The following is a 25,630-nucleotide window of genomic DNA, read 5'->3' as shown; positions in this document are numbered from 1 at the left end:
GTCTTCATACTGCACCTTTGTCCTCAAAACACAGATCTGATGGTTAAATATCGAATCATGTTACATTGTCCTTACTTTACATGTTTTACTCTCTCTCTCTCTCTCTCTCTCTCTCTCTCTCTCTCTGGTTTGTGGGCACACAGAATTCCATTAACACGATAAATCTCTCTCTCTCTCTCTCTCTCTCTCTCTCTCTCTCTCTCTCTCTCTCTCTGGTTTGTGGGCAAACAGAATTCTATACACACGATAGATAAATTTCTCTCTTTCTTTATCTCTCTGGTTTGTGGGCACACATAATTCTATTACACAACAAATAAATCTCTTTCACTATCGCACACATGCACGAAAGTTATCTGACCCCAAAACGAATAATAAATGCGTCTGCATTTCCCCACGATTAGGAGCTTGATGTAACATTTTAACAGTTTTATAACATGCCATGAATGTGTGATAGGAACCTGACCTAGTGAGGTAGGGTTTCATTTTAGAAAGTTTATATCGTTTTATGAAATATTCGCTCTATGGGGTCATTGCCCGTGGGTGATAGAAACAGTCAGTCCGTGGAGGAACGTATCGATCAAGAACCTTGCATCAAAATTTCGTTCTTTTCTGTGTAGATTTTTTTCCCTTCTTATTCGTACATTCGTAGTGTAAGGTCGAAACTTATTTGTTAAAAGAATGGATAGAGAGAAAAAACAACGTCAGTAAGGCCGCCGGCAATTATATCGCTTAGATACGAATTATATCGTTTGGATACGGTTATACAGGTTGGTTTCTTTGAGAGAGAGAGAGAGAGAGAGAGAGAGAGAGAGAGAGAGAGAGAGGAGAGAGAGAGTTCTATGTATTACTGAACACAAGCGGTACTATTTCTTGTGTGACGAGCCCACGTGATTTTACGTTTAAAAACAACTTTCCAAAAACAAAATTTACACACAAATCTCGTAGTTCTGGGGTGAGAAATAAATCTCGTGTTATCGGTTCTCTATACTATAGTGACTCTATACTCAACAATGTTAAAATCAATCATTCTAGTCAATAATTACATAATAATCTAATTCATTAACAAATAGAAGTGTCAGATGACATCACAATGATGATATTATGCTAAAATGCAATTACAAACCACGATACTGAATAGCAAATTACAGCGCACGTGTAAGACGTCGTGTTGTCGTCTTTCAGCAACCCCCCCCCCCCCCCCCCCCAAAAAAAAAAAACCAACCAACCAACAAAAAACAACAACAACAACAACAACAACAAAAAACAAATGGGGGAGAAGCATCCTCCAATCGATTCATACCCTCGATATCTACCATTTACAATGTATCTACATGTATGTAAAGTAATTTCTGTATGACAAAAAGCATATGATTTATCAGAAAACGCGAGTACAGTAAATATAATAATATCAATCAATAATACATTGAGAAACAATAAACTCGTACGCTCAGATGTGACCGTCACATGGTGTTGAGGAGTTGTTCAAAACCTCTTTACATTTAGTATTACATAAACCAACATGCAGTTTCTTATTATAGACCATATATGCATTTGTATCAAACACTCGAGCTCGATTTCCTGCTGGTAATTCAAAATCCAAGTGGCCATTATCTAGTGATATAAGAATACTGGCTACATGTTTTAATGGTTTGTTTTATATTTTCCGTTATTAGACTGTGGAACGGAAACCAAAATAAAACAAGGAAGTTTGGAGCTTGTTAATTTCACATCCGCGCGTGAATGTCGCTCAGCTTATTTCACAGATACCGCGATACAAGGAAACATGGCAGAGAAAAAACTGGATTATCAGGGTAAGCAATTAACACTGAGAAATCTACATCAAGTCTCCACTGCTTTACAAGATAGTGTAGTATTGTGTATATATATAAAAAAAAAAAAAGAGAGAGCAATGATTCCAAATATTTGATCATACATCTTTTTTCTTCCTACAAATTGAAAAGGAAAGACTAAAGTTTAGTTCAGGCCAATATTTTGATATACATCATATGTATGATAACACGTATAGTTAACAAGAAAGTCAACAGAAATGAACTACATATTATTTGCTGATGGACATACATTGTAGATATTTATTATCATTATGTCACTGTCCCGTGATTTCGCTTCGTCTAAGACTAGGAAATCAAAGTACCGATTATCCGTCGTTCGGTCCTGTTCATTTGCATTTTTTTTTTTAAAAAGAAATACCATTTAGTACGTTCTTAGAATTTGATATTATAAAAAGCGAATACCAGGGTGGATCTGAAATATCAGTTATTTGTTTCAACATTAGATATGTGACAGTAAGACAAATTCTTCAAAATCAAGCTACATGATACATGATATATATTCTGTCCGCATGTGGCGTTTGTTTGGTGCAGAATCAGAACACAGAATCGTGAAACAGATTTAGACTTAAATCAAAATAGATGCTTATTAAAAAAATTTGAAATATCTGTATTGAACAGTACTCTGCAAGGCAGATATTTTTCCAGAACAATTTTTATATGGGTATGTGTGACTGTTAGGTAATTCCAGACCAGTAGACAGATTTTGACTTTAAATGGCTGGGGATGTTTCGTGTTTTGTTATTTGGTTTATATGATGATAATTACAGTGCTATCATACAAACTTAATCAACCTAAACAAGACCCAGTATTCCTTAAACTAAACTGCAAATTATAAAGCGTCATATGATCTTTACATGTATAATCTTCACACGATCTTCACATCAATTTCCGTGTAGAAGTACATGTACATGTATATCACATTTAAATCATAGAAAATTCAGCTCAGTAAACTTCTCTGATAAATAAAGAAGATAAACTTCATTCCTACAAGCCACACCATGGATTACTCTAGCTAAATCCTAAACTTCACATAACGGATCCGGATTATTCTAGCTAAATAATTCACATAACGGGTTACTCTAGCTGAATAATTCACATAACGGGTTACTCTAACTAAATAATTCACATAACGGATTACTCTAGATAAATAATTCACATAACGGATTACTCTAGCTAAATAATTCACATAACGGATTACTCTAGATAAATAATTCACATAACGGATTACTCTAGCTAAATAATTCACATAACGGATTATTCTAGCTAAGTAATTCACATTACGGATTATTCTAGCTAAGTAATTCACATAACGGATTATTCTAGCTAAATAATTCACATAACGGGTTACTCTAGCTAAATAATTCACATAACGGATTACTCTAGCTAAATAATTCACATAACGGATTACTCTAGATAAATAATTCACATAACGGATTACTATAGCTAAATAATTCACATCACGGGTTACCCCAATCTTCCACGCAACGTATCGAAAACTGGGTAGCGGATGGAAGATCTAATTTTGATTAGATTGGGTTACTCTAACTGAAAGTTCGATAGTTATCCAGTATTTGTTTAGAGAAGTTCATTACTTCTTTATTGGGAGTTCATTTGATGGGACCTTGTCCAATATATCATATGTACTAACCTTTTACATTCTCCACTGGTCCCTACTAAGTAAAGACTTTTATTAGTAGCTTTTGTTATTGGTACAAAATTGTTACGCATCACCTCTACGTATTCATCAGAATGATACACATCTTTTCAATTGTCTTTTTTTGGTCTCTCTTTAGGAGGAAAAGCGCATGGCGAACGCTTGGAGATGTTGGACAAGAAACTTGCTGACATCAATGAGGTACGATGTATGAGCAATATTGATCCCCGGATGTAAACGTTGTATTTATAACCGATTTATTTTCATGCTCAGAATAGCTCCTTTATGGTGTTAAAGCCACATTAACTTCAATTTAAACAGTATTTCATAATGTATAATATAATAGGATTAGGAAGCAGGCAGAGCCTATATATAGCCCTTCTCCTTAAAGGTACAAGGTACGTGTATTGTCCGCATAAGCTGAGAGATTACAACGTTTATGATCATTGATAATATTTGCATATGTATAAAGTAAAAAGATAATATATCATACAAAGTGTAATGATGATAATTATATAGGGTATGAATACTTCATATGCATAATAAACTACCCCCCCCCCCCCCCCCAAGAAAAATGGAAAATAAAATAAAAATAGGGAGTGATTAAGGGGAAGTAAGAAAGACAAAAAAAAAGGAAAGAACCAAAATCAATCAACAATTTTTCACTTGTTATTTCGTGTTGGAGAATTCCACGTCAGGTAAACATTGTATCCATGACCGATTTATTTTCCTGCTCAGAATAGCTCCTTGTATGATGTTAAAATCACATTAACTTCTGTTTGCTTGTGACGCTGAAACTTCCGGTCATAGTTATACTGTACGAGTGTCCAGTCTTTTATTGTAAATAAGTCTTTTCCGTGGCGAATTTAGAAGGTACCAGCTAGGGGGCAGGCCCCACCCCTCACCCTCTTTTAGTGGCCAAAAATTAAGAAAAATTAGTAGAACAGTAAAGTATTTAAAAATTGATATTATACAAACAATTGCATATAGATAATCAAATCAATTATATTATGATATATTTATTAATTCTATTATATATAAAGTGTAGCTGTTATATCTAAAACGCCTTTAAAAAAAATCTGGATCCCCCAGTCTATTGATCATACATATCTAAGGTATTCTACCACTATCAATTACCATTTACATCTACCTTATATGTTTATTTATTATAGATAATTATAATGAATAAGACTATATAGAAGGATACCAAACAACCAATTCTGTTGGGAATATTAATCTTAGAAATAACACATTATACAGGGATTCGGTTCTAACCTTTTAACCTCGTCCACATGCGCACATTCAGCGACAAAATGTATTGATTTGATGCAATATTTGCGCTCGATCCACGTTCGAGTCCGGAAAGGGACGAATGTGATCCGATTGTGTCAGATCACATGATTAAAGGGCGAAGGGTTCCGATTGTGTCAGATCATGTGATTAAAGGGCGAAGGGTTCCGATTGATGAAAGAGGCGAAATTCATCAGATATAAAAATTTATATTTTGATTGTTTTATGAATGATTCTGACTAACATTAACCCAAATATAACCCCTTCTTACCAAACGTGATTTCTTCATTCCCTGTGATATCAATCACCTGTGTATATAATCTTTTGGTTTCTGATTTTTACTCTTGTCTTAAACAGAAATTCCTGACCGACACTACATACTCGGAAGTTGAAAACTTGGCAGAAAAGCTGGCACAGTATAAAGGTAGGTACCCGAGCAGATCCGAGTGAAGGACGATGACTCTTGTATGTTATCATTTATTACCACAACAATTTATTTTTATTTCAGAAAAGTTTATGGACTTTGATTTGGACCAGAATCTAGAAATAGGTAATCCTTATAGAATAAATTTTGGAGAGTGGAACAGATGTACGTCAGTTCACGGTAAGTCTTGAACAGCGTTACTGTACGAGAGCTGTCGACTCGTTTCAGACATCATGTCCATGAAGCGAATGATGGAGAAGTTGGGACAAGCTAAGACTCACCTGGAGATCCAGAAGATGATTAAAGAGGTGGACACCACCGGATCTGAGACAATCAGTTACCATGAGTTCGTCCTGATGATGCTAGGTGGCAAGAGCACCATCCTGAAACTGTACGTAGTGGGTTTACTGATTGACCGGAAGTATTTGTCTACCGTACGCTGTCGATGCATTTTTTGACTGCGGCGGATGGTAGAACTAGAACCTGAAAACTCTCTCTCTCTCTTTCTCTCTCTCTCTCTCTCTCTCTCTCTCTCTCTCTCTCTCTCTCTCTCATTATTCCATGTCGTAGATGCCCCTTTTTGTTGACACAGAAGTGTGCAGGCATGAGAATCAGAGGGGGCGCTCTTTCGACAATGACCATTATTTGTTATTTTGTAATGATGTCAACTCTATATTGGGTGAGTGCCTCAACCCACTATTTTAATAGTAGTGTGTATTTCAGCTTGAAAATTCTGAATCAGATATACATGTACCAGTAAAAGACTCGAAGGTCCAACCCACCCCCACAAATTAAGAACATGAAGATTGGGTAAAAGAAATTATTGAGAAAATTTGTTTTTGAGTCATAGGCAGTCCAAGTAGGTGACCCCCCCCCCCCCCCCCCACCTCACCCCTTCCCTGGATGAGGATTTTGAACAATATCGGGGAAGCCTTCTTTTATGGTTTTTGCTTGTCAAGAGATTTTGAGAAGCCAATTTCCCAATGTTTCTTCCGCGCCCTCCCCCATTTAATGATACACACCGCCTATTGTTGTACGACGCCTGTTGACAGATCAGCTAGATTTTCGGATATTAGTAGTAACACTAGTTCTTTTACTACTCTCTTTCAGAATTTTGTTTTTCGAACATCTGGGTCATGCGGAGGAAGTAAAAACAGGGATCCCACCAAAGCGGACGTTGGACAGTCTTCCTTAAAAGGGTCGCGTGTTTAGACATTAGCTCTTTTAATTTGATTTCTATCCATCGTGAATGTACAATGATTTTTACCTAGAAGAGTATATTGTTATTGTGTACACCATATAATATGTGATCGCCTTATAGGTAATACAATGCATGGTGCACTTGATATATCATTACGCAAGCTTATTTTAATTGGAACAATGCGAACAAATGTATCAATAAATAGGAAATGATTGTCATTTTCAATCACGGGGGAATCTCTTTTTTTATATTTTAAAAATGTTCACATTTCCAAGGTTTTTGCCTTTGATATACCTCTACAAATTGTAATGATATTTCTTCATGAATACGCTGTGGTTGTACATAATGCGCGTATGAATCTTTATCAGATATGGTACGTCTTTTTAACGGCTGGGAATTCGAACAGAGTATACCAGATTCCGAACTTTTTTTACACATTTCTTCGGCGGTGGCATCCAGTCGGCGTCCAGACCTAGCTTCATCTTCTAAAGACGTTCTACTGTGCTTGAATTCCCCAACCCAGAATTTAACCTGAGCATAAGATGGTGTGGAAGACCCATAAACATCGGCTAACTCGCCGTGTATTTCACTGCCTGCTTTACCTTTTAAATGCAAGTACCGAATTATAGCACGGTACTCAACTTTAAATGAAAATCATGCCTTACATGACTAGCCATGTTTGACATTCAATATCTCGATACGCGTGCAATTTTGTACCCAGGTATAAAATATGTGTTGGACCAAGGTATGACAATCGTGACCGCCTTGGTCAATAGGAAATGGAGTATTCTGGTTACCTATTGACTCACCCTCGTATATTGGACAGCATACTGCACTCTAATACAAAATGGTATTCATCTGCAATTTTTATTTCATTACATAAAACACAATCTTTCGTTTTGTGGTATACTAAACTATCGCTCAGTCTCAACTGGGAGGAGATGGTTCGTGGTACAAAATTTCAAAAAGATGCTGCTGAGTTTCTAAGGTAGATTTTCAAGACAGGTTTCCAGACCAAAATTTGTTTTAAAAATTCTGTACCTTCGGAAGACCTAAAACATCGCTTGATCAAGTCTGAAAAATTTATCCTTAGTTAATATTTCTTTACAGCGTTTGTTTTCCATTTTTCATTCACATTAAATTTGTTATACCAAACATACAAGTATGTTCAGAATTCTATGAATACATTCAAACCATGGGTTTTTTAATTTGCCCTTGTGTTCGTGGCTGGGCGATAACTTGGCCCAATAAGGAATAATTCCAATGTCTGTGTACAAATGAATATAAACAGTAAAATATCACATCGCTATTCCTTTCTCATGTAAATACATACCAAGATCATTACTGTAAAATGAGAACAAAGGGCGACATAAATTATTTCCTTGTCCTACTCCAACATTGTATGTGACAAAATCAGTGATACCATCTTAATAATTGATTTTATCCGCATGTATATATTTTTATATAAGTAAAACATTTCCATTTAATACCATTCAATACTAACTTGTTCCAAGGACCGTTTTTCTCCACACAGTGTTGAAGGCCTGTTTAAAATCTTCAAATACACAAAATATTTCCCTTTTTATGTTCATGAAAATTTGTGACAAATTGTGTTATGTCAAAACATTGTCTAATGTTGAATAATCTTTCCTAAAATCAGGTTGGTTTTCCTAAATGAAATCAACTTTTCAGCGTCAGCGTCAAGATGGCTATTTAGAATACACGAGAAAAGCTTGCATAGACAGCTTAACAAAGTAATGGGACGATAATTTTCTGATGAAGTTGGATTGCCTTTCATTTTGCCAACTCCAAGTACATGATGTGATGTGTTTATTTATGACAGCTTCACTATTTTAGTCGGGTTTTGCTGAAAAATCTATCTGTAAAACATGAAAGCAACGTCCCTGCTCTAGGCACACCAATGGACAGCCTTAATATAAGTAGCACAACTGAGGAAAAAAATTGCTGTCCTTTAAAATAGAACTGCAGTACGTGAACACTAGGCATATGTTTCTAAGAGAGATTTAATATTATAGGTTGAAATAAAAATGTGTTTTAAAACAGATTTTTTTTAAAATCTTCAAATATGCAAATACTAAAGAAGTTCATTAAAAGTCTATATATTAATGCTGTAATGATGTATAAAGGCCTAATGGACATGAAAGTTTTTTAGTTTTGACCTGTAACCTCAGAATGAAACGCCATCCGTGCTTTTGATTTGGACCTTAAAAATCAAATTCTAAAGAGGACACAACCTGGTCTAAATAATAAGCTAACGTTTGAGTTTCATACATAGTTTTATGTAGCATTTTATGTTAGGCTTACACTGTACGTAGCTTTATCAATTGCCACGGGTATAAAATTTTGTGCATTTGTTTCGTTGACACGGATGTAATTTCTTCCTTCCTGAGAAATATTTATAAATCTTTAGTCGCTTGATTTTGTGGTTCGATACTACTACGAAAACAACACCAACTAGCGTTCAACAAATCCGATGAAACCAAAGCATGTGCCGTGATGATCTTAAATAGAAATAATGGTTCTCGAAGTTGCTTCTTTTTCACATAAAGTCAGGTCAAGAGTAACTCAAACTACCATGCATATAAATAACAAATTACGACAATGTGCACATAGAGTTATTTTTGGTGTATAAAAGACGACATCTGCATGGCTAAAATTAGACTATCAAACGTCGTGTCATATAAACTCAGTCGCAGAGAGGTATACGATTGTTTTACTCGTATTTAGTTCCTTGAAATAAAGATTCAGAACCAATCTTCATCTGAAGCCAAATAGTCAACGTTTTGTTTATTTAAATCAATTCGAAATGACAAGTTTCGTGATTTCTTCATTTTGTTACATCATGGATATTTATTCAAATCGATATTAAGGCATTCTAAACTTTTGAAGTACTTATATTTTACTACATTCTGAAGCTTTTAGGAATCGGTAGATGACTTTACTAAACACATGAAGCTATTGTGTTTGTTTTGTACTTGATAAGCAAACATGAAAATCTGAATAATACGGACAGTGATCAATCTCATAATTCCCACAACTGACACAGAATAAAGAGTAGGGCAAACACAGACCCGTGGACACATCTTGAACCCTATATCTTTAACAGGTACACGGGGTTATCCGTATTCAAAATCAGTGTGTAAAGAACGGACTAACAATTGGTATGAAAACGACTTAATGATAGATTGTATTTGCAAACCACTTGATATCCCAGTCAAGAGCTTGTTCTGCGTATGATCAGGTTTTAAATAGATGCAGCCTACTGCCAAACAAGTTGATGGTGAGGGGTTTCAACAGTCTCATTTAAATTCAGCATTTCTCAAATTCTATGGTTATTATAACGATCTAGTTCACATATAACCTATCATTGGTTGAAATGCTGTCTGACGTGTTTTATACCGACTGTTCTTGACACACTGATTTTGAATACTGATTACTCTGTTTACCTGTTCAAGATATAGGGTTCACGGTGGATGTGACCAGTTGATAGAAGAAAATAGAGAAGAAAGAAGAATTCATGATGGTAAGTTCTTTTCTAATTTACTACTTTAAAGACAGTTTTGTTACCGATGAAATATTTCTTCATGAAATGGAAAGTTCATGTACTGGAACATTTTTCTTGGAGTTATCTTAGAGTAGAACATATTTAGAGAACTGAGGTATAATTTTCTTTGAACTGGACATTTTAAAAATCTTCATCTTGGAATTTTGCATTTCTTGGAAATAACATTGAAAGAAAGAATTATGTGTAAATTTTCATGGCGGTAGACATATTTAAAATAAGAGAGATGATTGCTTTGTTAAAAAGCATATTAGAAAATCAATATTGTCCAAAGAAAACTAGTTTGATGGAGGTATATGATATCTAAGCTAAAAAATACAATTCAACAATTTGTAATGAATGCAGTGGCGGATTTAGAGGAAGGTCATGACCCCCTTCCCCTTTTTTGTGACCAAAAAGTAGGTAAAACAACAGTACAAGTCTAGATTTGACAGTACACACATAAACAGGTACATAAAGATAAGCAAACCGATTACACCAGTGTTTGTTGTTATTTATTGAATTTGATATGTATAAATCTTAGTAAGAATAACCCATAAAAGTTACCTAAAAACATCAAAATCCTAAAGTCCCCAGACCCCAGTCTACCCCCCCTTCCTGTCAAACAAGTCCTGGATCTGACACTGGAAAGAATAGGCATGACTTTAATCATAATTGGATTACCAAATACGAAGAACAACGTTGTTAAACAAAATCTTTATTACTTAGGTAGCAGGGGACAGTTTCGCACTTTATACTTGGTCAACTTTCTTCGGTTTAAAATGGAAATACCTCATATTTGAAGTGTTATTACATGTGTTAAAATGTATACAATAATTTTAGGATACATCTCAAAAGCTGAGTGCTTAATGAAAATGTTGATATGCAACATGTAGGTGTCACCATGATTCCTAGCATATAAATGAGTGCAGATACAAAACTAAGATCTCGACACGTGGTCAGCTGCTGCAGAAATTCCAGTGAAAACCTGCATGGTCCAGCAAAAGGTTTGTAACTGAGAGGGAAGGTGGATGGCTCCTTATGAAATGTTATTTTTTTAAAGAATGGCAGACAGGGTTCTTGATTGTGCATAGTGTGTAAATCCCCTAATTCGGTACTTTGATGGTGTGGGGGTGATGCGGATTAGCCCAAATGAGAAGCGAGAAAGGGTCACTTGTTTTGTGCACCAGCACCAGTATGTATAGATTACCTGTACATGTAATTTAGGGTCATCATTCATAAACTACACTGATATGAAATACAAATATCGACATAAAAAGGAAATGTGATTTTTGATTAGTTTGTCATAATCTGACATTGATGTACAACTCCATCCCACAAGTCTCAGAACCCAAACAAACCGTCCCCAGCCACCTTGAAAAAATCCGTGATCTAAATTCTTGTGAATCCGACACATTTTAAGAACCTTATCTCTAGAATGAATTTTTTAAAAAGAATAGTCTGCATTTTGAGTGTGTACTGGGATGATTTAATCAGTTGATATTGCTTAATGACATCAATACTCGAACTTTCAAAATCTCATTTTGCATTGTCATAATTTGATCTGAAATTTACATTATGTAGTGGTTTAAAATGAACAATTTTTAGATATTGTTTGCATAATTAACACTTCGACACCAGCAACTTTGTGATTCTTTGTATTATTACAATGACTTTCATTGCCAAACCTTGGAAATATTGTTTTGCAATTACGCAATGTACTATTGTTGTTCAAACATTTCTTGTCAAAAATGAAATTATTAAATGGCACTGTATTTCAATCTACACCGCATGGACATATTTTTTTTCAATTATTGTAATGATCTTTGAAATCATTGCGTAAAACTTATACGGTACCAATTTTGATGCACCAGATGCGCATTTCGACAAATAATGTCTCTTCAGTGATGCTCAACCGAAATGTTTGAAATCCGAAATAACTATGAAGTTTTAGATCTAAATATACCCAAAAACAGCGTGCCAAACAAGTGGAGCCAGATTCGTCCAAGGATAAGAGCTATGCATGAGGGAGATAATCCTTAATTTTGAAATGAATTTCTAAATTTTATAACAGCAATTAAATATACATCCGTATTTTCAAGCTAGTAACGAAGTACTTAAATAAGGTAATAAGGATTGACATAATGTGCCGTTTTCTTTACATTCGATAGTTTTGAGAGATGAAGATATTTAAATGCTATTTGATGCTTTAGTTTTGTGCTTAACTTTCTTAATTTTAATGATTTTGTTTTGCAGTTGTCTTTTCATTATGTAGTTGTGAAAGATGAAGATATTTAAATGCACTTTGATGTATATACAGTGTGTTAAAAATTGCTTATGTGCTGCCCTTTAAAGCAATACAAGCTGTAACTGATGGGAAATAAATTGAAAAATAAACGAACAAATAGAATAACATATTTGTAATTGAATATAGATGATCTCATTGATTCAGGGTGGATCTGAAGCAATAAACCCTCATATCAGACGAAAATGTCGATTTATGAATCATTGTCAGGGTGACAATGATCGCTGCTCGTAATCTCCGATGTACATTGACCTCGAAGATCACCAGTTCGGAAAAATGTGGAAGGGAGGCACTGAAAAATTTGTAAACAATTTCATATGCCAATTTTATAGCAAATTCAATATCAAAATGTTATTTTAGTGTCACTTTTGCGTAATCATTACTTTCTTACACGTATACTATTTATATCTAGTGATCAGTCATTCAAAAACTTACTTTGTTAAACACCACTCTGACTCCATGCACAAGTACTCTGAAGCTGAAATAAAAAATATGCTAGAGTTCCTCAATGACAATATCTTCGTGGTCTTTGGTGATCAGGTCTTCCAACAGTCTGTTGGAATTCCCATGGGCACGAATTGTGCTCCTTTGTTAGCTGACCTGTTTTTATATTCAAATGAAGCAGAATTTATTCAAAAACTTCTACGTGAGAAGAAAAAATCTCTCGCTGTGACCTTCAATTCGACTTTTAGATATATCGATGACGTTTTGTCTATTAACAATGATAACTTTCATTCATATGTCGATTTGATATATCCCTGTGAGCTCGAAATAAAGGACACCACAGAGTTGTCCACTTCTGCTTCATACTTAGATATTTTATTGAAAGTAGACATTAACGGCAAACTGACAACTTAACTGTATGACAAACGAGATGATTTCAGCTTCTCCATCGTCAACTTCCCACATTTATGTAGCAATATTCCATTATCACCTGCATATGGTGTTTATATATCTCAACTGATTCGATATGCAAGAGCTTGTTCTGGGTATAGTCAGTTTTTAAATCGAGGTAAGCTACTGACAAACAAGTTGATGGTACAGGGATTTCAACAGTCTTGATTGAAGTCAGCATTTCGCAAATTCTATGGTCGTTATAACGATCTAGTTCGTCAATAGAACCTCGCATTAGGTCAAATGCTGTCTGACGTGTTTCATACCGATTGTTAAGCCGTTCTTGGCACACTGATTTGACTGCGGATAACTCCGTTTACCTGATCAGGATATGGGGCTCACGGCGGGTGTGACCGGTCATCAGGGGATGCTTACTCCTCCTAGGCACCTGATCCCACCTCTGGTGTGTCCAGGGGTACGTGTTTGTCCAACTATCTATTTTGTATTGCTTGTAGGAGTTTTGGGATTAATCACTGTTCATTATCTTCACTTTGCATTTAAAGTCTTCCATGACACAATGTAATATTTTAAAAGAAACGAAACGTGTAGTTACTCACGACAGTTTCCCTCTTTGTATGACCAAGATCTCAGCAACACGATTGTGTTCGGCATTCATAGTTGCCATGTCGGAATATACGATGATTGTGTCCAAGGCTACGGCGGTTTATACGAAACGCCCATTGTACGTATGCTCTCAAGCAATATAATTCCCTTGTATACGAGTATTTTGCTGAATTTTTCTTCTGAGTTTGGGGATTATATTAGTTATACCTATAAGTTTTAATTGGGGCCTACTTAAATTACCGTTATGCAGTTATAGCTTGCGTTGCTTTGATTAATTTTAGATACGGTAGTTGTGAAAGATGAAGATATTTTAATGTTATTTGATGTATATATGCAGTGTGTTTTAATTGTGTGCTGAGCTTTACTTGATTTGATGGCAGTGTCAACACAAAGTAATTATGTGCTTTTTTGTATTCGTGTTAATTTCTGACGGAAGAATTTTATTTTGTAATGGAGTGAAGTTTTACATCAAGCTTACTTAATTATGCGAGTAACAAGCCTATGGAAGAAAATTGAGATGAAGTTGTATTCGAGTTCAACTAGCTGTTCATATACACTTTTCCTCTGAATTTTATCAGCATTAGGATTGCCGATGTAAATTTTTATTTTTATGCTATATAGAGATGAAATAGTTCTCATGTAAATATAGTAATTTAGTGTGACTAATGACAGTTGGATGCAGTATGTGATGCGTAACACCAATATTGACCTATTCAGATGGATAGGGGATTTTCTTTCACACTACAGAACAACAAAGGGGAGATGGTTATCGCAAACAGCATCGAATAATTCCAGAATTTTCAAGAAGGGGGAGGGAGCAACCCCCACCCTCCAAAAAATGAAAACCCAAAGCTTAAACCTGATTTGCACCATCTTCAAAATAGGTCGGAAGGGAGAGGTTAAGAGACAAACGAAACACATTTTCTTACATGTTTTTCTCTCAATCTTCGAAATCTTAAATCGTGAGGGGGGTATTAACTACATGCCATTGTGTTCAATTCACCACTTCATCTTAACATTCCTGCCATCTAATACTTCTAAAAAGATATGTTGATTTTTTTTAAATCATTAATTTCTTTTTTAGTCTACCCCCAACCCTCAGTGATTCTCCAAGTCTATCATTTGGGAGAATATTTGTGGTTTTTCAATAGAAGCATTGTTTGCATGAGATGTCTGTTTGAAAAAGAAAAATCCCTATTAAAATTTAATATTCCTCCTATCTTTTTTTTTAATGCTATACTCTCTTAAAATAACAATTCCATTAAAATATTTAAGAAGTAAGGTATCATTTTAAAATAGTTATTGGGATATAAATACGGGTTGGTCACGTCATTAAATTCAAAGTGACGTAAAAAAAAAGATTGAACACGTACCAACCCATATTTATAACTTGATAAATATTTTACTTACTTTGTCTTGTTACTTATATTTACAGTTTTGATCGATAACATTGTTGAATTGTGTTAACAACACGTTTCCATACATTTCGCATTGTTGACCTACATAACGCTTCGTTCAAAATGACGAAAACAGAAAACGAAGTTCCATCAAATATGAAAAACTGTTTTAATTATTAAGACGCTAAAAAGCAAGCATATCAACATATACATCAACTCAGGAGTATATAATGGAAATCTCTTCCTTATGTCTAATTGCAGGGGGGGGGGGGGACTGATGATTTAAAAGGAGGAGGTGCAAGGTTACACTTAAAAGTTGTGATGCGCTTTCACTTTTGAAAGTTGAAGAAGCAGTTGTTGAAGACCGGCTTTGAAAGATATTCTGTGGACATTACGGAGTAAAAAGAAGACTGAGGTGGAGGAACATGAAGAACAGGGCGGCAGTAGTCAGGTGTAGGCAAATCATTTATACATAGGAGAGAGGCCGCAACTCAGGTGAATCTACGGAAAGAACAGCAAATCGCAGAGGATGTGGAAGTGCACGAAGGTAAGGGACGGTTTGATTTGGATTTGCAATTGTTGACAATCATGAGCTCACTGAACGCTTTTGTTGACTCGATAAATTTCTGTGATAGGTTTTCAACGACGCCTCGCTTCGATGTCCCGACATAAACTTGGAAACCAACATCACCTCGTGGCTGCTGTGGCCGTGTCACGGAGGTTGTGCGATGTGTAGGTCTTAATGCACTTTTACGACTTATCGACCCTAACTCATGCGAATGACTTTTTGCTAAAGCCTAATGTCACCGTCTAGAAGTAGGTACAATTCCGCTTCACCGACCACCAGGGTGTAATTGTAGCAGACGAAATTTTAGACATACATTAGTGAGACATTGTTTTACAGAAATGTTTTTATCAATTATTGATGAAATCCACTGCTTGGAATACAGATAAAATCAAAAATACATTTTGTGATATTGATTTCATCTATTGATAGACTTCTGTAGTAAGCGAGAGCGATTACTAGATCTGTATTGCCTTAGTAAAAGTAGTACCTGTTACCTACTTTCAACAAATATTCGTACGCATAGCCGTGACCTCCATTGACCCCGTAGTGGATTTATACAGTGATAAAAACGTATTGCTCGTAATAGTGTTATAGAGGAGAAAACAGTTGAAAATGTAAATATCTTACATTACCAAGAACTTGCATTTGTATTTTCTATTCGTAAACACCGATTCAGTTTTTGCCAGTCTATGACAGAAACGCAGGTTGAAACTCATCTCCTTGCAGCGATGCTCAATGTAATTACAATATACTCAGATCTGAGAAATGATAAAAAAAAGATGTTTGTAATGTATTTATCTTTATTTACAAAAATCATAATGATAATAATAAAATTTGTAGTGCAGATCCTCATCTGAGTCGACCGTTTTGCTTATGTCGATATCCAAGCATTGTTACTTAGGTATATTTGATATAAACTGAAAATGCTCTTGATGCAAGGTGACGATAACGAACAGAGATCAACCTCATAACTCCTATAAGCAATACAAAATAGATAGTTGGGCAAACACGGACCCCTTGACACACCAGAGATGGGACCAGGTGCCCAAGAGGAGCAAGCATCCCCTGTTGACCGGTCACACCCGCTGCGAGCCCTATATCTTGATTAGGTAAACGGAGTTATCCGCAGTCAATATCAGTGTGCCAAGAACGGCTTAACAATCTGTATGAAACACGTCAGGCAGCATTTGACCCAATGCGAGGTTGTATGGACGAACTAGATCGTTATAACGACTATAGAATTTGCGAAATGCTGACTTCAATCGAGACTGTTGAAATCTCTGTACCATCAACTTGTTTGTCAGTAGCATACATCGTATTAAAAACTGACTATTCGCAGAACAAGCTCTTGCATATGGAATCAGTTGAGATATATAAGAAAAGAATAAAACCCAGAGAATGTATTCGTCAACGTGGTACTGACTAAATCCCGGTCTTCGATATCGGTCCCGTGACTGAAACCCGAACCGGCCTTTAGTATGCGATCTTTACTGTTCGTTATCTTCGCCTTTCATTTGTCGGTCCTACCGATCCTGAAGTTTTCACATATCATTTTATGAAAGAAGAAAATAGTATGATCAATCAACTATCAGAATCCAGGCATGAGATACCATCTATGAATTAACAAGAAATGAGGCTCAAATATTCTGATAAATCTTTTTTTATCGAATAAAGAAGTCTGGGACCAGGACCGAAGACCGGGACGAAGACCAGGTCTTAATCGGTACCCACGTCAGCTATAGATGTTTGATTTATAAAAATGATATTCCTCTTGATGTTGAATGGTTAAAATATTTGTTTCAGATTTAACATTGTGTCATTCATGGAATATAATTGTCTTGTATTTTGGGGTAATTCTAAAAATAGCCTGACTTTGAGAAATCGTTACTTTGTATTGAAAAAAATACCCGCTTTGAGTTTTTTTTAATATTTTCTGCTATAAACCTATTCAAACTTTTGGTCATAGTATTTAAAAATTCCGATGCTTCATTTTTTAGGAAGAAAGACCTGACAAATCCCCCAAAATTTGAAATTTGAAGAAACCACTTATCTTAGACTGCTAGACATAATACTTTCTGTACTTACTATCAATCTGCTTTTTATTGTTTTGAATGTAGAAACAAATATAATTTAATTAAACAAGTTACTTTAATGATATATTTTGTATGTTAAAAGCAATAAAATGTTCAAATTTCACAAAAATTGGGTTTTTAATGCTATCCAAATGACAAATATGGTGAGAAATGACTTTTTGTTGCCATGGCACCAGGGTTATTTTTTATTGTTTTTTTTTTTTTTAATATTGATATTTACGTTTCCGTAAAGTATTTAATAAGAAACATGTAAAGAAAGAATGAGGATATTTTTTGACATACCATTTCTCAATACCTTAGTAATTCTTTGATCATTACATAGAATTGCTCTTAAGTAACAACCTTCCATTCTAGTGTTTTGAACTAACAAGCTATTAATGTTTTAAAATTTCATTTTAGCTTCTTCATTTGCCCCGAGCTTTAATAGCATCCATTAGTTTCAAATTGCAAAGCTTTATGTTCAAAAGCCGAGACATATCCGCTTTTCCAAGCATAGAACAAATAAAATATTTACCCTTGTTTAAATCATTAGCCGAAAAGAAAACTTCTAAGTGACTTGTGGAATTTAATGAACCATTTTTCAGTTACAGACCAATCATATATATCAATGGTAATATTGGTTCGTGAATTTCACTACTGTCCTGGCCTTCTGAGAAAGGAAACGATGCAGAAATTTGATTTAATTTTAACGATATTATTAGGATTTGTTACTTTTTTTAGCAATTGTAAATTGCCGGGGAATGTATTTTACGGAAAGAAAGCTGATGGTAATTTAGAGTATTTGAAAGAGAGTCCTATTGGTCTCCAGCAGTGTGTTCGAATGTGTTACCTTAACAGACCGTGTAAATCTGTGAGCTATAACAAGATACAGCTGACTTGTCACCTCCACGAAGAGGACATCCAACCGGAAGCTCTGGTCAGCGACGACTGCTGCCACTTTGTCAACAATATCACAGGAACACAGGTCTGCAGTTTAAACCAGTTTATCATTTTAAAAAAATTAAACATGGAGGTAACGCGGAGTATAAATAAAGGACATGACCGAATATTGGTCTATCCGCGTGAAATTTTCCTAATGGAAGGTGCAATTATAGGCCTGTGAATTTTCTGATTTTATAGAATGTTCTGAAGTGAAACTAGATATGAAGTATTGTACTTTAAGGAAGAATAATATATGGTCATAATGGCTGACCTCTCTTTCGAAACATGAACGAAAATGTAAATATCAGCAATACTTGTAAATTCCTTTCAAGTTTAATTGCATATCCGGGTACATGTAGCTCCGTAGATTAACGCATCAACTGCTGATCTATACATTGTGGGTTGAAATCTTGCAAGGGTTTTAATTCCTCTTGGATTCGAAATATTATTATACATAATCCTCCCTTTGTCATCCATATCAGATTTCTTTGGTGTGTTATTCCTCCTTAAAAGTAGAAATTTTGTCACAAAATTTGGGCAAGGAAAAGCAATCTATAAATGAAGTTTCAACGGGCCAAAGAAATTACATGTCCAATTAAAGATATTTGCTATCCATTCGGATGGAAGATGGCCCATTACGGATACTAGATAAAAATTTATTTTGTTCATTTTCAGAATTTGATGAAGAATTGCGCTCAAAACAGCTGTGGTTTACAAGAATCTTGCGTCAATTTAAAAAACGCGAAAACCTGTATCAAATCCAGTTAGTATAAGTTAAAAAGTTGGGGTTTTTTTGTTTTTGTTTTTATTATTACACATTTCTGTGTATTTCCATGTGAATAGTGATACTTACGCTAATTTTTCATTAATTCATTCAATATCATTTCAAACAATTGTTGAATTATTACGCTACATACATATACAAATAACGTAATTGATTTATTGATTATCTGAATGATTTCATTTGATAACAATTTTACTCGCTTTGACTTTTCCTTGAATTGATCTAGTTTGCTTTTATAACCCAGATTTCCTTACCTGCGCATCAGAAATAACGTTAAAAGGTTAAATTACATGAAATTATTTTGCAGGGTGTTCACACGGGATGTATTCATATGAGGAGGAAACAAAAATGTGTTTCAGAGTCGTCTACAAAACCTTTCTAAACTGGACCGATGCGGAGAACTTTTGTCAAAGAGACAGGGGGCACCTGATAAATGTGGATACAGCAAACAAAAATACCTTCATTTCTCAGCAATTACAAATATTATGTAAGTATATTGTATTTATTTACAGTGATTGTCAGGCAAAACTTCCAGGGGGAGAGGGGTTGGGGGTAACGTATACTGTCATACTTTCCCCTCCCTGATAAGGAGATGCAATACTGTTAAAATGTCATAAAAGAATTCTTTAAAAAAATAATGGGATGGTGTTACCTACGTAACATTCTTTCTAGATTTGTAACAGACTTTTCCTCCGCATGTTGTATTCAAGAGCTAATCATTGCCTTGGATACTCATTGTCATCATCACCATTGCCGTCGTCATCGTCATTATCATCATCATTGTATGACATCTGATAGACTCATTAAATATATATGTCTTTCCACGACATATATTAGATTAAAAAGGAAAACAACACGTTTTTGATACAGTTAAACAATTTTCATCTTGTTTCCTCCGGTGTTTTAGGGAAGCATTTCTGTCTAGAAATATATCCCTGAGAACCAAACTATAGAGTTGGATTATCCCAACGGAAAACTGATACTAGGGAAGGATTACCCCCAACAGAAAACGAACTCTAGGATAGGATTTCCCCGAAGGAAAACTGACTCTATGGTAGGATTTCCCCAAAGGACAACTGACTCTTCAGTAGGATCTCCCCACCGGAAAACTGACTCTGTAGGATAATTTCTCCCTTGGAAAATAGACTCCAGAGTAGGATTTTTCTTACGGAAAACTTACTCTAGAGTAGGATTGCACTTATGGAAACTGACCCAAGGGGTAAAACTTCCCTCATGAAAAACTGACTCTGTGGTAACATTTCCCCCATGGGAAACTGACACGAGGGTAGGAATTTTCCTCACGGAAAACTGAACCTAGAGTAGGATTTCCCTCACGAAAAACTGACTATATGGTAGGATTTCCCCTACAGAAAACTGACTATAGGGTAGGATACTGACTTTATGGCTGAATTTCTCCCAAGGAAAACTTGCTCTAGAATAGGATTTCTTCACGGAAAGGTATGATTTCTCCCACGGAAAACTGACCTTAAAGTAAAATTTCAACCCATTGAAGATTGCTAGTAGAATTTCAATAACTGAAATTTGAACCCTGAGTAGGATATTCCCTCGGAAATTGACTCCTGAATAGGGTTTTCCCCAAACAAAACTTACTATAGGGTAGTCTTTTCTAAATAAAAACTTGCCCTAGAGTAGAATTTTCCCATGGAAATTGTATTCTAGAGTCAGTTGTTCGAATGGAAAATCCTACTCTAGAGCACAACTCCTCCCAAGAATTTGAACCATTGTTTTCAATGTTCAAATTATCCTAAATGAATCGTGAAGATATCAGTTTTTCGGAAAAGTCACAAGCTATGTCAACTTTAAGAGGTTTTTTGGTCGATATATGTTGAATTTTTTCAAATCTACAATTTTAACAGAAAATTTATCATTTACGACGGAAACCCTTTTTTTCATGGTTCGAATCCACTTCACGACGCACTCTTACATTTTTTCATTTTGCCGTTTTAACACTTTTCATATTTGTGTATACATGCATTTTCGTTCGATAATTCAATTAAAATACATGTTTATTCTTCAAATAAAATGTATTTATTAAGTGAAAGCAAATTGTAAATTTCCTGTACACAAACGCAATAAAGAGGAACTATGGAGGTAGCAGACCTTGTTCCGAGGACAGGGGTTTCAACAGTCTCGTTTAAAGTATGAATTTCGCAAATTCTTTGGTCGTTATAACGATCTAGTTTGCCAATACAACCTATCACTGATTCAAATGCAGTCTGACGTGTTTCATATCCATCGTTAGGCCGTTCTTGGCACACTGATTTTGAATACGGATAACTTCGTTTACCTGATCAAGATATAGGATTCACAGCAGGTGTGACGGGTCGACACGGGATACTTACTTCTCCTAGACACCTTATCCCACCTCTGGTGTGTCCAGGGGTTCGTGTTTTCACAACTCTCCATTTTGTATTGCTTATAGGTGTTAGGAGATTGTTCACTGTTCGTTATCTTCACCTTTCATACTAATCATTTATGCTGTGTTACTCAAGTACTGTACATAGTGCATATGTCACGAATAAAAGCATGTCAAGCGAACATTGCTGTATTTCTCCATAAAAAAAACTTTTTTCAGAAAGAGTTATGTTGTCAGGGAAATACTGAAGAACAGGTGTATTCTGTTGTCAGGGATAGATGTGTGTAATGGTGATTAAGACCGGATATTACTAATACAAAACATGGAATATTTAGAAATAAGGATCTTAAGATGTGTAAACTATACATTATCATGTTACATCGCAGAAGATGACCTAATGAAAGTTTCTTCCTACATCCATATACTAAAGGCATCGGAATGAGTAAAAACAACTTAATGCATTTGATTGGCCTAAACACAGGACATTATATCGGTTGGGTTCAAATTTACTAACAAAGATTAAAGGTATAGAACTCTAAAGATAGACTATCAAGGTTGTGGATGAAAAAAAAACCAATAAAGAAAATGATATAAAATTCTAGCCTGTATTCCGGCTACTAAAGTTCATCTCAAAATTCTGTATACTTCCCAAGACATGCAAAAATAAATTCAAAAAATTGCCTTTAGATTATTTTGGTCGACATTAAGATGGGTCATGGCTCATTAGCACTAAACATAATGGCTGTGCATTGCAACAAGCAGTTTAATAGAATGTGGAATATGAAATATGATTTTCAGTTGAATTTATTACCCAAAATTCATAACATGAGGCTCGTAAGAGCTCCAAGTGACTGAACATTGTAAGACCGTCTGCACTTTCACTTATGACAGACATTTTGATTAGTGCCACTACTTACCCAAAAATGATGGAAGGAACCATAGTTATCCAAAATGAAGGATAGAACCATAGCGATTTAGAGACTCAAAAATATATTTTGATCGGTAATAAATCATTATAGTACATAAATTATGCTAATAACAAGTATTTATAAAGATAAGCAGCTCTTATTATATCTATTTTTATCAAAACCATATGTACACATATGTTTGACGACTTATAATAATGAAGTTAATTTGGGTAGTTAGTGGCACTGGTCAAAATGGCTCAGAAAAAATTCAAACATTTTCATAAATATTTCAGACAAATACTAATCCACATTATCTTTGTTTAGTCAATCGATTCAAAGTGGAAATAGAATTTTGTTATCGCTTAAATTCGTTTCAGAATTCAGGGGCTTTCCAAAAAAGGAAATTTTTCTGTGTTAATGAAATGGAGAGCTCCTAAAAGAAAATAGTAGGATAAATTAATGTATTCAAGGTAGAATTTAAAACCTGAAAATTAACTCCGAATTTCTTTCAGCTTCACTAGGACATAGCATATTCAAATTCTGGATTGGAATAAATGATCGAGAGAATGAAGGAGTATTCATTGGGATGAACGGACATTCTCTTAACTTCACCAACTGGGGCGACGGTCAGCCGAATAATTATGACAACACATGTGCATCAGAAGCTGATTGCGGCACCACCAGAAAAAGTGGGAATTGGGGAGATGAATGCTGTGGCAACCTCTACGGATTTATCTGTGAAATCGTATGAAGAAAATCAAACATTCTGTGAAATCGTATAAACAAAATCAAACACTCTATGAAATTGTTTGAATAAATCAAAAGATTGTATCTGTAAAATTGTCTGAGAACTCAAAACAAACGTTTATTTTCCCCAGAAGCTACCTCAATTGTGAATTTGTTTCATTATCCAAACAAAACTTTTTTATCTGCAAAATTATCTGATCAAAACCAAAGATTTATGATTTGTTTTGTTATGCACAATTGTCTGAATAAATCCATGTACTTGAAGTTTACTTGTAGCGCAACTGGATTGGCTGAACACACTGAAAAATATAGTTGATGTGCATTGTGTAACTTGGTATGGGGACGCGTCCCCTTCACGACACAAAAGGGTGCTACTTTTATTTAAACATTTACATTGTAGCACCGTTAAGTTGTAGGCCTTCTATGAAATAGAAAATTAACAGAGCAAACCGTGCAGAATAAAAAAAAAAAAAAAACAACAACCTTTGTTTCATTTTTTTTTCGATGTTTCGCGGATTATAGAGCGTAAACTGCACCAAGTTACATTGTATCGTATAACATAGATCAAAATTAGCTTCATTCCTTAAATAATTTGCCTGTTAAAGTCATCTGAACATTCGATATGAAAGGTTTTCGTTGTTAAAAAATAAACAGAATTATTATCTAGTCTTCATTTACATGAATGTTTATACCTTGGTTGAAACTATTTGAATTTTTTGAAATCCACTTCATTTAAAAACACTAGAAAATAAACAATGTACCTGTAATTTGTGGTAATGATAACGCCATAGATTTGTTTTATATACAACAGATCTGGTCTAGTGAGATCATGAATACAGGGAAATAATGGATACAACGAAGTAGTTAATTCTCAGCAACAATCGTCATATTTGTTTATTCAAAAACTTGGATTTGACAAATACAAATATAGAAAATGTATGGAATTCGCGATGAACATAAACACGCGAGACCCCAAGAATTCGTTTTAGCCGTGTCTTACTGTAGAAAAGACATTTTGATACATGAAAGGGGAAAGGTTATATTTTTGAAAGAACATATATCGAGCGAAAAGTATCATTGGGGACAGACTGTCCATCAGCAGAGATATGTGCTCGATGGTTAAATGAATATATGGAAGTACATAAACACGCGGGATCCCAAGAATTCGCTGTAGCCGTGTTTTACTGTATGGTTGAATTCGCTGTAGCCGTGTTTTACTGTATGGCTGACATGTTTATACATACATCTGCAGCACTTGAAAATTTCCTTCATTTGTTTTTATTAAGCAAGACATGAGGCACAATCACTGGATAAAAACGTATGTGAGAAAGCAAAAATGGGTAGATTTACAAGTTACTACACATAGTAATTTCAAAAAAAAAAGTTTGAGGATACCTCGTCCGATCTCCTGGTTGAAAAACTACAGCTTCATGTTGGCTGTTTTCAGACGTACAGTGATTATGTGTAGGATCCTGACGCGCTTTAGTTGTTTGTCTGGAAAGCCAAGGCACTTTAATGTAAGGTCGTATTTAATACCCAACATTGAGAATTCATTAAACAAAGCAAAGGATTTTCATGTTTTTACGTGAAATTTTTATTATTTGATTAAACAACAATGTAAATCGGTCATTTCTACATGAAATAGAATAATCAAAAGAAATACACTATTAAGAAAATATTTCTAATGAATTTAATTTTTGCATTATTTTGCCATTGAAGTTTCAAGTAAAGATTTGTGAATAATGCAAAAAGGCTATTTCATGGAAATATATACGGTCCTTCTAAAATGCCATAAAAATTTCCTTAGAAAATTAAGTGAACGGTATTACCTAGGTAACATTCTTTCTAGATTTGTAACAGACTTTTCCTACGCATATTGTATTCAAGAGCTATTGTCTTGTATACATCGTCGTCTTCATCGTCATCATCATAATCATCGTATGACAATTCATAGCCTCGTTCAGTATACTTTCAGGACAGATATTAGATTAAGTAAAACGACACGTTTTGGATACAGTTAAAACAAATAATTAACATGTATCTCGTTTTTAGACAAGCATTCTCTCTAGAAATATATTCCCGTTTTCTCCC

General features: G+C 34.9%; 2 protein-coding genes across 5 annotated transcripts; both read left to right on the top strand.

Moving 5' to 3' along the window:
* The first annotated feature begins 360 nt into the window (after nucleotides 1–360).
* On the top strand, nucleotides 361–6,652 carry LOC125674478 (allograft inflammatory factor 1-like). 4 transcript variants are annotated; one of them, XM_056160241.1, is made up of 7 exons: nucleotides 361–471; nucleotides 1,674–1,811; nucleotides 3,644–3,705; nucleotides 5,152–5,218; nucleotides 5,303–5,344; nucleotides 5,447–5,609; nucleotides 6,329–6,652. In XM_056160241.1, the coding sequence occupies exons 2-7, from the start codon at nucleotides 1,784–1,786 to the stop codon at nucleotides 6,411–6,413; spliced, it is 447 nt and encodes a 148-aa protein (XP_056016216.1). In that variant the 5' UTR covers nucleotides 361–471; nucleotides 1,674–1,783; the 3' UTR covers nucleotides 6,414–6,652. The 4 variants fall into 4 exon arrangements, with proteins under 4 accessions (XP_056016216.1, XP_056016219.1, XP_056016218.1 ...); XM_056160244.1 differs by having other exon boundaries at nucleotides 385–767; XM_056160243.1 differs by lacking the exon at nucleotides 361–471 and adding an exon at nucleotides 1,515–1,584.
* A 2,700-nt stretch (nucleotides 6,653–9,352) lies between these two features.
* LOC125674480 (low affinity immunoglobulin epsilon Fc receptor-like) lies at nucleotides 9,353–23,803 on the top strand. The gene is made up of 5 exons (XM_056160240.1): nucleotides 9,353–15,688; nucleotides 15,777–18,766; nucleotides 19,399–19,486; nucleotides 19,815–19,994; nucleotides 23,305–23,803. The coding sequence occupies exons 2-5, from the start codon at nucleotides 18,371–18,373 to the stop codon at nucleotides 23,541–23,543; spliced, it is 903 nt and encodes a 300-aa protein (XP_056016215.1). The 5' UTR covers nucleotides 9,353–15,688; nucleotides 15,777–18,370; the 3' UTR covers nucleotides 23,544–23,803.
* Nucleotides 23,804–25,630: the final 1,827 nt, after the last annotated feature.

This window comes from Ostrea edulis, chromosome 3 (assembly GCF_947568905.1).
Source record: "Ostrea edulis chromosome 3, xbOstEdul1.1, whole genome shotgun sequence".
Lineage (NCBI taxonomy): Eukaryota > Metazoa > Mollusca > Bivalvia > Ostreida > Ostreidae > Ostrea > Ostrea edulis.
The sequence above is the reverse complement of the archived record's forward strand: the minus strand, read 5'-3'. Positions and strand labels throughout refer to the sequence as shown.

What these genes read in the sequence shown, in the direction of transcription:
- LOC125674478 (XM_056160241.1), top strand. Translation starts at nt 1,784, where the DNA reads ATGGCAGAGAAAAAACTGGATTATCAGG. An exon ending in AACTTGCTGACATCAATGAG is followed by an intron (nt 3,706 to 5,151) that starts GTACGATGTATG and finishes TGTCTTAAACAG; the next exon opens with AAATTCCTGACCGACACTAC. An exon ending in AAAGCTGGCACAGTATAAAG is followed by an intron (nt 5,219 to 5,302) that starts GTAGGTACCCGA and finishes TTTTTATTTCAG; the next exon opens with AAAAGTTTATGGACTTTGAT.
- LOC125674480 (XM_056160240.1), top strand. Translation starts at nt 18,371, where the DNA reads ATGAACCATTTTTCAGTTACAGACCAATCATATATATCAATGGTAATA. An exon ending in ACAATATCACAGGAACACAG is followed by an intron (nt 18,767 to 19,398) that starts GTCTGCAGTTTA and finishes GTTCATTTTCAG; the next exon opens with AATTTGATGAAGAATTGCGC. An exon ending in TCAGCAATTACAAATATTAT is followed by an intron (nt 19,995 to 23,304) that starts GTAAGTATATTG and finishes AATTTCTTTCAG; the next exon opens with CTTCACTAGGACATAGCATA.